We start from the raw sequence: 12,128 nt of genomic DNA on the forward strand, positions 1-12,128 counted from the left end.
CGTGGGTCAAGGCGGGCAGCAGCCGGAGCTGCCCAGCAGCGTGGAAGCCGGCAGCAGGCGCGGTCAGGCTCTGGGCTAAGGCGGAGGCCGGCGGGCAGCCAAAGCCGGCGGGCGGCCGGCGCCAGCGAGGCCGCCCTGAGGGGACCGCAGCGAGAGGCGGGGAGGCAGCTCGGGGCAGGCCAGGCCACGCCGGGCCGGGCCGGCAGGACGCCGAGGGGAGGCAAGGAGCAGGGAGCAGGGAGGGGCGGAGAGCACCGCGCGGCGTTCCCGTCACGGCGGCGGGACCGCGGCGGGCGGGGCCGCGGGCGGAGCAAGGCGGGCGGGCGGGAGCCGCGGCCGGAGCGGCGCAGGCGCGGTGCTGGCCGCCGCCGGTATCCCATCGGCCTGCGCGGGCGGCGGGACGCGGTGCTGGGGCGGCAGGCCGAGCATGTCGGAGAAAAAGCAGCCGGTGGACCTGGGGCTCCTGGAGGAGGATGATGAGTTTGAGGAGTTCCCGGCAGAAGGTGCCGGGCGGGACGGGGATAGGAAGGGGAAGAAAGGCGGTGGGGGCGGCGGCGTGGGTGGTTCGTTCCGCTTGCAGGCCGCAGCCTGGCCCGGGTCGGTGGGCCGCGGCGGGGAAGGAGCAGGGGAGCGGCTGGGCCAGGGCGCGGTTTGTCAGCGGATCCCTGTCCGCAGAGCAGTCCTCGGGGTGTGCGGGGCGATGTGAGGCGGCTCCTCTTGTTCCGCTTCAGCTGCGCAGGAAGCTGCTCTGCGGGGCTCAGCGAGCTTCGTCTCCTCGCCCTGCCTCGGTCAGAGATGCGGGCTGCAGGCTCGTTAGAGTCGGGGTCAAGCACGAAGGTGCTGCCGGTGTGCGGCCGTGCTGGTATCGTCGAATGGAAAGTGCTGTGTCATTGTGCGGGACTGCTGGGAACAAGTGCCGGAGAAACTTGCTCCATCTTGGCTCAGGAGATAGATGAGAATCGCCAGGCAGAGAGGAAGGCTGAAAGGCTGGAAAGGGAGTGCAGGGTGGAAAGCTGGAAAGCGAGTGTAGGGTGAAGCAAGTATGAAAAGCAGAGAACCTGCTCCAGTTGTTCTGAATCTCTCTGCCTTTTAGAGCACAAATATTTAAATGTTGGTTTCCTTTCTATAGGTACAGACGCATTGGATGAGAACATTAAATCTGCACTTAGAATAAAACAGTTTGGTGCCCTTTTAGATGTATGACCTTGGAAAGATTCCTCTTAGGGCGTGACTGTTTATGTCCATAATTTGGAGAGCTGTTTCAAGCTGCTGATAACTCTGATCTAGGGTAGGGTGTCCTTGCCCATGGCAGGGGGGTTGGAACTAGATGATCCTTGTGGTCCCTTCCAGCCCTGACTGATTCTTTGAAATTGTAAAACATGGTGAAGGAGATGTCAGGATTTGGGTTGGGTTGTTTGGGTATTTTTTTGGCAATAGTATATGTGGGTTTGTCTTTGGCCTTACAAACCTTGGGTGCTTTGAATCCCTCAGTACCAGTAAAAAAAAATTTGTACCAGTAAAAGTATTTTGACACTTGGAGAAAAAGTTCTTAGCATAGTTGAGATGAGAGTTGAACCAGTCTGAGAAGACTACCTCATCTTTTCCATATGTTTCCCAAACAGGCAGAAAATGTTTCTCTTATTTAATGTAAATTGAGCGTTTGCAGTAAGGATGAAGGAAGCCTTTAAAGCATGCTTGGCTTGGGCAGAGCACTGACCTGCTGTTACAGAAGGTGAAATGAATTCTGCTTGACTTCAGCAGTCCTGCTAGAACCAAATGCTGTGCAGCCTTTTGAGGTGGAACTGAGATTTAGTAAGGAGTGACCCCAGTCAGGCTTCCTGCTGATCTATCTTGCAAAGAAAAAAGACCTTCTAAAAAGCCCTATTGGAAGTTTCAGGTGAGATTGTAGTTTTGAGGAGTTGAAAAGGATAGCCAGACCACCTTTAAGTGTTCTCTTGGGAGCCTAGGAAAGGATCATGAAAACTGTGCTCAAAGCCATGCCAAATTTGTTGTTCTTTCAAATTAAAGCACCACTTTCTGTGCAGCAGCAAAACTTTGCTGTCTGTTGCCCAAAGGAAATGAGAGAATGCAAATTGACCTTAGTGGATAAAAACCTCTTCCTTTTGGGGAGAGATTTCTTTTCTACATCCTTGGATATTTTTTTTCAGCTGCTTTGTTAAGTTAATGTATAAAAAGCAGATGTACCCTGATTTAAGTGGGACACTTTGTTTGATATATAGCATGATAGATGCCAGTGTGTGTGGTGAAGTAGTCAGTGAGTACTGTTCAGGAACTAAAGTGAAATGTATAAAATTAGAGGATTTTAGTGTTGTGGTTTTTGGTGTCTTCTGCTCTAAAAAAGAACCCTGGGTTTTGTTTTCCTTTTCCCTTTTCCAAGTGCAAAATATGGAAATTAGTGATTAGGGTATTAAAATACTTTAAAAAATGAGTCCATCCATGACAGGTTTATCAAAATGTTGTAATTTGGGTGTGCATGAGTAATACTGAATGGTAGCAGGCTCTCAGCTGTTGTTAATACTTTCAATCTCAGATAATGCTATATTATTTTACTCTTGATTTTTGTCACAGGCATATAATGTAGCTGGGAATAATGACTTCAGTGTGCAATTCTAGGCTGCACTGTCAACATACAGAGACTATAGAATCTTGTAGCTCCAGTGATGAGAATATAATTGAGGCTTTCCCTCAGTGTGGGAGATGACATGAAGCCTGTTTGACTGTTCTTTTGCTCAGTGTGATTTGCAGCCTATTTTTTTGCATTCTCCCCAGCTGACCTTTTCTGATGGAAGCTGCTGTTTGTTGTGCTGGATGCTAGTTCCTGTATCTTGTATCTAATTTGTAGATCTTCCTAAGCAACTTGGGTACTGTGTCCAGTTCTGGGCTCCTCAATTCAAGAGAGAAATTGAGGTACTGGAACATGTCCAGAGAAGGGCGATGAAGCTGGTGAGGAGCCTGCAGCACAGCCCTGTGAGGAGAGACTGAGGGAGCTGGGGGTGTGCAGCCTGCAGCAGAGGAGGCTCAGGGCAGAGCTCATTGCTGTCTGCAGCTGCCTGCAGGGAGGCTGTAGCCAGGTGGGGTTGGCCTCTTCTGCCAGGCACCCAGCAACAGAACAAGGGGACAGAGTCTGGAGTTGTGCCAGGGGAGGTCTAGGCTGGATGTTAGGAGGAAGTTGTTTTCAGAGAGAGTGATTGGCATTGGAATGGGCTGCCCAGGGAGGTGGTGGAGTCACCATCCCTGGAGGTGTTGAAGCAAAGCCTGGCTGGGGCACTTAGTGCCATTGTCTGGTTGCTTGGCCAGGGCTGGGTGCTAGGTTGGGCTGGCTGAGCTTGGAGCTCTCTTCCAACCTGCTTGATTCTATGAACTGTGTTTCCCAGTGAAGTGTCCTGCATTTACATAGTGGTTTTGAACATTTCTGATCCTTTTTCATGTTTGTTATTTTTCTAAACCAGTTTTATCTTCATTTTTAAAAATATATATAATTAAGCATTAAGAGGATGGTCAGCAAATTGTCAAGGGAGATGTGCCAGATTATTATAGGAAAAAGAGAAATTGGATTAGCAAATGGGCTGGTAATGTTTTGCCTCTGTAAGGAAACAGCTTCTGCTGCTTTGAGAGCCAGAAGTAGCTGGTGATGGGTCACAACTGGTGTTTGCAGGTGCTTCTCTCAATTTGCTTTTCTTCTTCATCACAGATGCTGTTGTGGCATTGGTCCCTAGGCTGTCTGTGTCTGATCTGAGTGAACTGTGAGGGTCTGTGTGTGTGTTTGGCAAACACATGTGTATTTGCTTTAGAGATACATTTTTTTCTTTTTAATTAGAGAAAGGTTTATTAAATAAAACCCAGAAATTGTTGACCTTTTGTTGAGCCTTTATGAGTCAGATATTAAATATTCCTTCCTTTGACACAGTGTGACAGCTTGGCCATTTAAAGTGTCTCTTATCAGTGTGTAATCCTGCAAGCTATGATGCTGAAGAAGTGTGGAATGGTTGTAATCAAGTTGCTTTCTCAGTAATTCATTAAACTAAGTGGTTTAGATTTTGGGGGGGAGAATTTTGTTTTCTTTTTTTTTGGGGGGGTTGGTGTTTTTTAAATATACTTTTTGATCTCAAACACTTAAATATGATCCAGACTTTTTAAAGAGAGACATTTGTAATTACCACAAGTGTAGCTTGCCCAGAGTCAGAGCTAATGTGTCAATGAGACATGATCCCAAAGCAGTGCAAGATACAATATTTAGATCTCTTATTTTGTTTTTAGATTGGACTGGTTTAGATGAAGATGAAGATGCACATGTCTGGGAAGACAATTGGGATGATGACAATGTAGAAGATGATTTCTCCAATCAGTTAAGGTATTTTTAATTTTAACTTCCTGTTCCAGAAGCTGGGTAAAATGTTTGAAATGGTATTGTTTAGGTAATCATAGAATCAGCCAGGTTGGATGAGACCTCCAAGCTCATCAGTCCAACCAAGCACCCAGCCCTGGCCAATCAACCAGACCATGGCACTAAGTGCCCCAGCCAGGCTTGGCTTCAACACCTCCAGGGATGGTGACTCCACGACCTCCCTGGGCAGCCCATTCCAATGCCAATCACTCTCTCTGTATCTGCTTAGTTTGAAAAAGAACAACAGAGATGTGAAATAAAGGAAAGTTCTGCTTTCTGCTTTTCCCTCTAAAGGGATTGCAGCACAGTGAAGCAGTGATCAGCATCTCATCTTTTAGTAATTGCACTGCAAGCTCTGAAATGTGCCTGATGTCACTGATGTGTTCAGGCTTTGTGTTACACAGCTTGAGCAGTACCAAGATCTTTACAAATGGTGAAGCAGCTGACACTTTTCCAATTTGTCATGAATAAATCCTTTTCTAAGGGCATTTCTGCATATGTGTGAAAACTGAGATGCACTGCAAAGATTTGACATTAGGAGGAAATTCTTCCCTGTGAGAGTGTTGAGGCACTGGAACAGGTTGCCAAGAGAAGTTGTGGTGGCTCCAAGTCTGGCAGTGTACAAAGTCAGGTGGGCTGGGGCTTTGAGCAAGCTGGGCTAGGAGGAGGTGTCCCTGCCCATGGCATGGGAGAATTGGAATTATGTGGACTTTAAGGTCTACCAAACCATTCCTTGATCAATGGCAAAGATTCCAAGTTTCATTGTCTTCTACACGGTGCACAAAGTGTGTTTTTTCCTTGTTTTTTTTCCTCCCCTTTTTTCCTTGCCTTGCTATTCTTTGTCCAAATAGATTGATTTTTAGAGAGCAGTTATCTATACTAAGGTTCACTTCTTGTCTGTGGTGAGCATTGCTACTTAGTAGCAACAATATCAAAGTAATTGTTCCTCACATGCCTTGAAAAAAGCAACAGCAATTTGGGTACCTCTAATCCAGTTGTTTAATCCTCTCTGCTTGTCACTTGTAGTTTCAGTTAATCCTTCATTGCTGCGTTATTATAACTGAAGTTGTTTCAAGCATCACTGATAATTCACACTTTGTAATTAATCTCTCAGTATATGTTGCATGAAGAACAAACTAGCTGTAACATCACCTGGTTGAACAGTTCCTGGGATGAGGTCTCTTGTTGTACTTGGCTGGAAATGATCCTTGATGTAGAAGATCCAGAAGTGGTCTGTTGACATAGTTGTTTTTCTTGCTAAGACTGAAAAGCAGTTCAACTGATACTGGGAAACAAGTTGTTGTGTTGGGTTGATGGTTGGGCTTGATCTTAGGGGTCTTTTCCAAGCAAAGCTATTCTGTGATTCTATGGAGTGAAACAATCTTGCTAAACACAGCTGATCCTGACAGCCCTTCAGTAACTGTGCCTTGACTGTGGTCTGTGCTGCTGGTGGCTGCACACTGGTGTTGAAATGACAGCTTGTCATGTTGCTTGGTTGCAGCACATTTTGATTTCAGCATTAGAAAGGAAATGCTGCAATCCTGAACTTGTAAAATTACACAGCTAAGCAGGTAAACTAACCTGTAACTGGAGGATCTTTAAGGTCACTTCCAACCCAAACCATTCTCATAGAATCACAGAATAGGTTTGGTTTGAAAAGACCTTTGAGATTGAGTCCAGCTGTCAACCTAAGATCACCACGGCCATTAAACCATGTCCCAAAGTGCCATGCCCACACATTTCTTCAGCACACTCCAGGGTGGCTCCCACCACCTCTCTGGGCAGCCTGTTCTGGCCACTCTTTTAGAAAAGAAATTTTTCCTTGTATCCAAACTAAACCTCCCCTGGGACAATTTCAGGCTGTTTCCTCTCCATCTGATACTGAGGAGAAAAGACCAATACTCACCTCACTCCAGCCTCCTTTCAGGGAGTTGTAGAGAGCAGTAAGGTCTCCTTCTGCTTCCTCTTCTCCAGACTAAACACCCCCAGTTCCTCAGCTGCTCCTCAGCAGCCCTGTTCTCCATACCATTCACCAGCTTCGTTGCTCTTCTCTGGACACTCTGACTTGGACTACTTTAGGCCATGTGTGCTAAGGAGATAAAACCAGAATGCAGGTGAGGAGCAGCAAAGTGAGGACACGGCAAGTGTGATAATGCTGTGGCTGCTGACTTGCTGTCCTGGCAACAAGTAAGGGGAACAAAGCAATCCTTTTCCCTCAGAATTGTTCACTGGAAAGTGTATTGCATCTCATAGTAGTGCTGTTTGGTGTTTTTAAATCAGCCAAATGAAAAAGTTCAAATGATTTTGGAAGCAATTGCATTAAAATCACTTGGGGAGCTCACCTGCTTCAAGTCCTGAACATAAAGCAATCTATTGTGGTTTTTTTCTCTCTAGTGCCTGAAGTTGTTGCAGGCTTGCAGGTGCTGCTTTGCCCCATAGAGTTGTACTCCAGCCACAATGGGTCAGAGAACAATAATTATGAGCAAAACCTTTTTTTTCCACTTAGAATTCACTTTTAGTCATGTGAGTCACTAAGCTGAAGAGCTCTAAAGTAAGTGAGGTTGAAGCTATTGGTATGAACCCAAGAAGCAGTGACTAGTTCCTATTGTTTCTAAAGTCATTGTGTCTTGTGCAGTAGATTTGGCTTTTGAAAATACGAATGTCTGACAATGTAGAACTGTTGCTGTTGCAATATAGAACCTTAGAATGGTTTGGGTTGGAAGGAGCCTCTAGAGCTAATCTACTCCAGCCCCCCTGCAATCAGCAGGGACATCCTCAGCTAGATCAGGTTGCTCAGAACCCCATCAAGCATGACTGTGCGTACCTCCAGGGATGGGACCTCCACCACCTTCCCTGGTCAAGAAGGGATTTCCTGGTCAGGAAGGATGAAGAAAAGCTCACTTTGGGAACATTCCTCGTGGACTCTTTGTAACTCCATCCCTTTTATTGTGGGGAGCAGCATCTTTTTTGTTGCCAGAACTCAACCTATGTTTTTCAGCCCCTAAACACAGAGCTTGTTTCCTAACAGTGCATTCAGCAGCTGAGGAATGACCAATGACTGAGAAATGTCCTTTAGAACCTCCTCAAGTCCCATTCAAGTGACCTAAGCATTCTCTTTTTGTTTCATCTTTCATCATTTGAGGCTGACACTTTAAAGTGCCAATCACAACTACAGAATAACTTGCTTTAAATGCTGAAAAAGTGTTATTTGTGTGCTTTAATATTCCTCTCTTTTTCCTGTACAGAGCTGAATTAGAAAAACATGGCTACAAGATGGAAACCTCCTAAACTTTTTTTCTGGCTGAACATGGGAGTGGTTTGGTATTGAACTGTTGACAGACTCTACGGAGAAAAGAAGAGGTGGAAAATGACAGATTTAGTTCATTGTCTGCTTGGATTTATTATTGTTTTGTATAAAATAAAAAGGTTTTAATTTTAGCCTAGTCCTACCTTCCTAGTCCAGCTTCTGAGCTGGTGACTTGTATTTCAGTTCTGAAATGCCTCCTGTCACACAAGCCATGGACTTGCCTGAAGTGCTACAAGGGATCTGTCAGTAGCTGATAGTAATGTGCCTGCTCCCCTCACGGGGAGCTAAATAGCCTAGCCCACGTTTCTGACATTGGGGATGGGGAGATGTCAAAATGAAATCAAATGCCTCTTGCAATTAAAATGCAGCAGAGGTAGCAGGGAGTTTTGGAAAGTAGCAGAGCTTATTTTTGCCTCAGGATTTGAATCCTAGAATCAACCAGGTTGGAAGAGACCTCCAGGATCATCCAGTCCAACCTAGCACCCGGTACTCTCCAGTCAACTAGACCATGGCATTAAGTGCCTCATCCATGCTTTGCTTCAACACCTGCAGGGATGGTGACTCCACCACCTCCCTGGGCAGCCCATTCCAATGCCAATCACTCTCTCTGTGAAGAACTTCCTCCTAACATCCAGTCTATACTTCCCCCAGCACAACTTGACACTTGAGTTCAGAACTGTCATGGAGGCAGGGAATTAATGCAGGAATATATATATAAAATAGAATTATTTTATTTTCCCAAAAACCTGCCCCCCCCAACTATATACAGAATTTAGTTTTAATTAGCAGGTTCAGTTTGAGAAGATCTTACTAGGATATCAGAGATAAAGCTGACTGTTTTAGAAGGCAGGAGTTGCAAAAGGCTAATCTACTGAACACAGCACTCCCCACTCTGAATCAAGCTGAGCCAAAAGTTCACTCGCAGGTGAGCCAGGCTGGCTGGAAGGGTGCTCCATAGGCTTGTCTGCCTGCTCTCTATCGAAAGATGTCCGAGGCTCGTTAAGGCCTTGAGGCCCATCGAGCTGCATAAAGGCAGTACTTATGGTGGGAAGCCCTCTGCTCCTCTTCCTCAGGAGCTTGTCAAGGCCAAGTGCAGGGTTCTGCACTTTGGCCACAGCAACCCCAAGTGGCTTTACAGACTGGTGACTGAGTGGCTGAGGGCAGCCAGGAGGAAAGGGACCTGGGGGTACTGATAGATAGTAGCTGAAGATGAGCCAGCAGTGTGCCCAGGCGGCCAAGAGAGCCAATGGCATCCTGGCCTGCATCAGCGACAGTGTGGCCAGCAGGACAAGGGAGGTTATTCTTCAGCACTGGTCAGGCCACACCTTGAGTGCTGTGTCCAGTTCTGGGCTTTTCCATTGCAGAGAGATGTTGAGGTGCTGGAAGGTGTCCAGAGAAGGGTGACAAAGCTGTGAGGGGCCTGGAGCAGAGCCCTGTGAGGAGAGGCTGAGGGAGCTGGGGGTGTGCAGCCTGCAGCAGAGGAGGCTCAGGGCAGAGCTCATTGCTGCCTGCAGCTGCCTGCAGGGAGGCTGTAGCCAGGTGGGGTTGGGCTCTGCTGCCAGGCACCCAGCAACAGAACAAGGGGACACAGTCTCAAGCTGTGCCAGGGCAGGTCTAGGCTGGATGTTAGGAAGAAGTTGCTGGCAGAGAGTGATTGGCATTGGAATGGGCTGCCCAGGGAGGTGGTGGAGTGGCTGTGGCTGGAGGTGTTGAAGCCAAGCCTGGCTGGGGCACTTAGTGCCATGGTCTGGTTGCTTGGCCAGGGCTGGGTGCTAGGTTGGGCTGGCTGAGCTTGGAGCTCTCTTCCAGCCTGCTTGATTCTATGTTTCTGCTTCTGGTGGGAAGCCCTCTCCGCTCCGCTTTCTCAGGAGCTTGTCAACTATCGAGGCGGGGGAGAGCTCTGGGGCGGGCCCCCAGGCCGCAAGTCCCGCAGTGCTTATCCGTTTCCTAGACAAAGGGTCGAGTCGGCACTGCCTGGGCGGGAAGCGCCCAGCCGAGCACAGCCGCCTGCAGCGCCGGCGTGGGCGCGGGCAGCCCTGGTGCCGGGCGGGCCCTGAGGGCGGGCGGGCGGGACGGGTGTTTGCGCCCTTCCCCTCCAAGCCACGGAGGGAGAGAAGTCCTGGTTCTGCAGGACTCCAGGGCAAGAACTACTGGAACACAAACCCTACGAGGAGAGGCTGAGGGAGCTGGGAATGTTTAGCCTGGAGAAGAGGAGGCTCAGGGGTGACCTCATTGCTGTCTGCAACTCCCTGCAGGGAGGCTGTAGCCAGGTGGGGTTGGGCTCTGCTGCCAGGCACCCAGCAACAGAACAAGGGGACACAGCCTCGAGTTGTGCCGAGGCAAGTATAGGCTGGATGTTAGGAGGAAGTTGTTGGCAGAGAGAGTGATTGGCATTGGAATGGGCTGCCCAGGGAGGTGGTGGAGTGGCTGTGGCTGGAGGTGTTGAAGCCAAGCCTGGCTGGGGCACTTAGTGCCATGGTCTGGTTGCTTGGCCAGGGCTGGGTGCTGGGTTGGGCTGGGGGAGCTTGGAGCTCTCTTCCAACCTGCTTGATTCTATGATTCTACTTCTCTTAGCCATTTCACAGGGGTGCCAGTTTGATAGGCTTGAAAGATAAAACCCACTTTAAAGTGCATCTTGCTGCAGCAGAAATCCAAACTCTCCAATCTTGTCCTGTCATTTCTCCAGCTTGTTAAAGAGGAGACCTCTGCCGAGGTGAAAAGTTCTGTTCCCATGCTTATTTAAGCCCAGGAATCTGCTGAAATTGCCTCCAATTTGCCAGTTACAGCAGTTCCATCTGTATCACACCACCATGCCTGCTGAGAACGGAAATCAAACTTCCAACTCATTTCATGGAGGCCCACAGATAGTTGCCAGACAGATAGAGCAGCGCTGACTGGATTTGATTACTCCGCACTGGAAAACAGAAGGTGGAAATTACAAACCCTATTACCAATTCCAGGAGTCCTCCCCAAAGGAGCAGTTCAAGCTGGTGGTACACAAAGCCCTAGGGAGATGGGACCAGCCTGGAAGTGTTGGATATGGCTGCAAATTAATTCATCAAAAGGGGCAGATGTAGCCATGTGCTGAGTGGAGTTTGAGCTGGCTGCTTGCTCTTTCAGCAGCTTGTTGTAAAGGAGCAGAGATGCTACTGGAAGCAGCCTGGAATAAAGATGGATGTGCAGCAGTGGGTTTAAGTGCTTTAACCTCTTAAAAGAAGTATGTTAGGCTTGCATTTAGTAGTGCTTTCTCCCCCTGAAAAAAAGAACTCAGGTGGTGCTCTGTCTATGATGGTGGCAAGATTCTCTCACTGTAAAGACTTAGACCTTCCTTTGCCACCTGAGTGGTTCTGCAAAGCTAAATCTTTCAGAGGGTGTGGAATGCATTCACTTTGTCCACATCTGTACTGCCTGGGGAGGTCCTTGTGCATGAGCTTGCCCTGGGCCCAAGCAAGTGACTTGTTCAGACTTCAGTGTGTGGCTCAGAGCTGAGCAGCAGCATGTAGAGTCCCAGAGCTGATACTTAGACCTTTCATTTGTTGCTTGTCCATGTGGTGAGTGGCAGATTGCAGTGATGATGGCCTCAAGTCAAGACTGGGAGTGGAAGGTCATTGTAGAATGGTTTGGGTTGGATGGAATCCTAAAGATCATCTAGTCCCAACCTCCCCTGCCAGGGGCTGAGACACATCCACTGGCTCAAGGCCCCACCCAGCTTGCTTTTGGACACTGCCAGGTTTGGAGCCTCCACAGCTCCTTTGGGTAACCTGTTCCAGTGCCTTAGCATCCTCATGGGGAAGAATTGTTTCTTAATGTCTCATCTCAATTGAGCTTCTTCCAGTCTGAAACCGTTATCCCTTGTCCTGTCACTCCACACCTCTGTCAAAAGTCTCTTTCCAGCTCTGGAGGCCTCTTTCATATACCAATTTCACATGGAAAGATCAAAGCATATTCAGTACAGTGCTGGGATTGATGAGGTTAGTAACACATCAACACTGTGGGGTAATGAGACTGACCCAAAGAAGATGACAGAAGAATTATGCAGGTGTCTGGTGCAATCTTTGGACAGGGACAGCTGCTTTCAATTACTTCATTCTGGAAACATGGTCACAGCAGCCCTGCACCATCAATTGCCTAGCAGCAGGAGGAAACCATGGAGGTGGCAAAGCAGCTTTCCCTCAGGAAACCTTTGTTTTTGCTGAGCTGCACTTGTCTTGTGTTAGGATCTTTTTCTGCTTTCTACACAAAAGCAGAACTGGGAGGGAAGCCCAGGCTGAGGTAGTCTGCTGGCTCCGCACTCTGGCAATTACAACCTTCAGCTGCCAGCATACCTGAGACCCCCAACAGGAGAAAAAAAGAGAGCAATCACTTTTGAAGGTTACCCTGATATGATCCTGTAATGCTGTGCCTGCCTAGGAGAAT

At 48.1% G+C, this 12,128-nt stretch overlaps 1 protein-coding gene across 1 annotated transcript; it reads left to right on the top strand.

The window, feature by feature from the left end:
- The first annotated feature begins 338 nt into the window (after positions 1-338).
- On the top strand, positions 339-7,843 carry SEM1 (SEM1 26S proteasome subunit). Its single transcript, XM_064167039.1, has 3 exons — positions 339-503; positions 4,279-4,372; positions 7,651-7,843. The coding sequence occupies exons 1-3, from the start codon at positions 428-430 to the stop codon at positions 7,691-7,693; spliced, it is 213 nt and encodes a 70-aa protein (XP_064023109.1). The 5' UTR covers positions 339-427; the 3' UTR covers positions 7,694-7,843.
- Positions 7,844-12,128: the final 4,285 nt, after the last annotated feature.

The sequence above is a fragment of the Pogoniulus pusillus genome, chromosome 28, assembly GCF_015220805.1.
Source record: "Pogoniulus pusillus isolate bPogPus1 chromosome 28, bPogPus1.pri, whole genome shotgun sequence".
Taxonomy (NCBI): domain Eukaryota; kingdom Metazoa; phylum Chordata; class Aves; order Piciformes; family Lybiidae; genus Pogoniulus; species Pogoniulus pusillus.

Excerpts from the sequence above, each read along its gene's own strand:
- SEM1 (XM_064167039.1), top strand. The coding sequence starts at position 428 with ATGTCGGAGAAAAAGCAGCCGGTGGACCTGGGGCTCCTGGAGGAGGAT. Across the intron at positions 504-4,278 it reads TGAGGAGTTCCCGGCAGAAG|ATTGGACTGGTTTAGATGAA; the intron begins GTGCCGGGCGGG and ends TTTTGTTTTTAG. Across the intron at positions 4,373-7,650 it reads GATTTCTCCAATCAGTTAAG|AGCTGAATTAGAAAAACATG; the intron begins GTATTTTTAATT and ends TTTCCTGTACAG.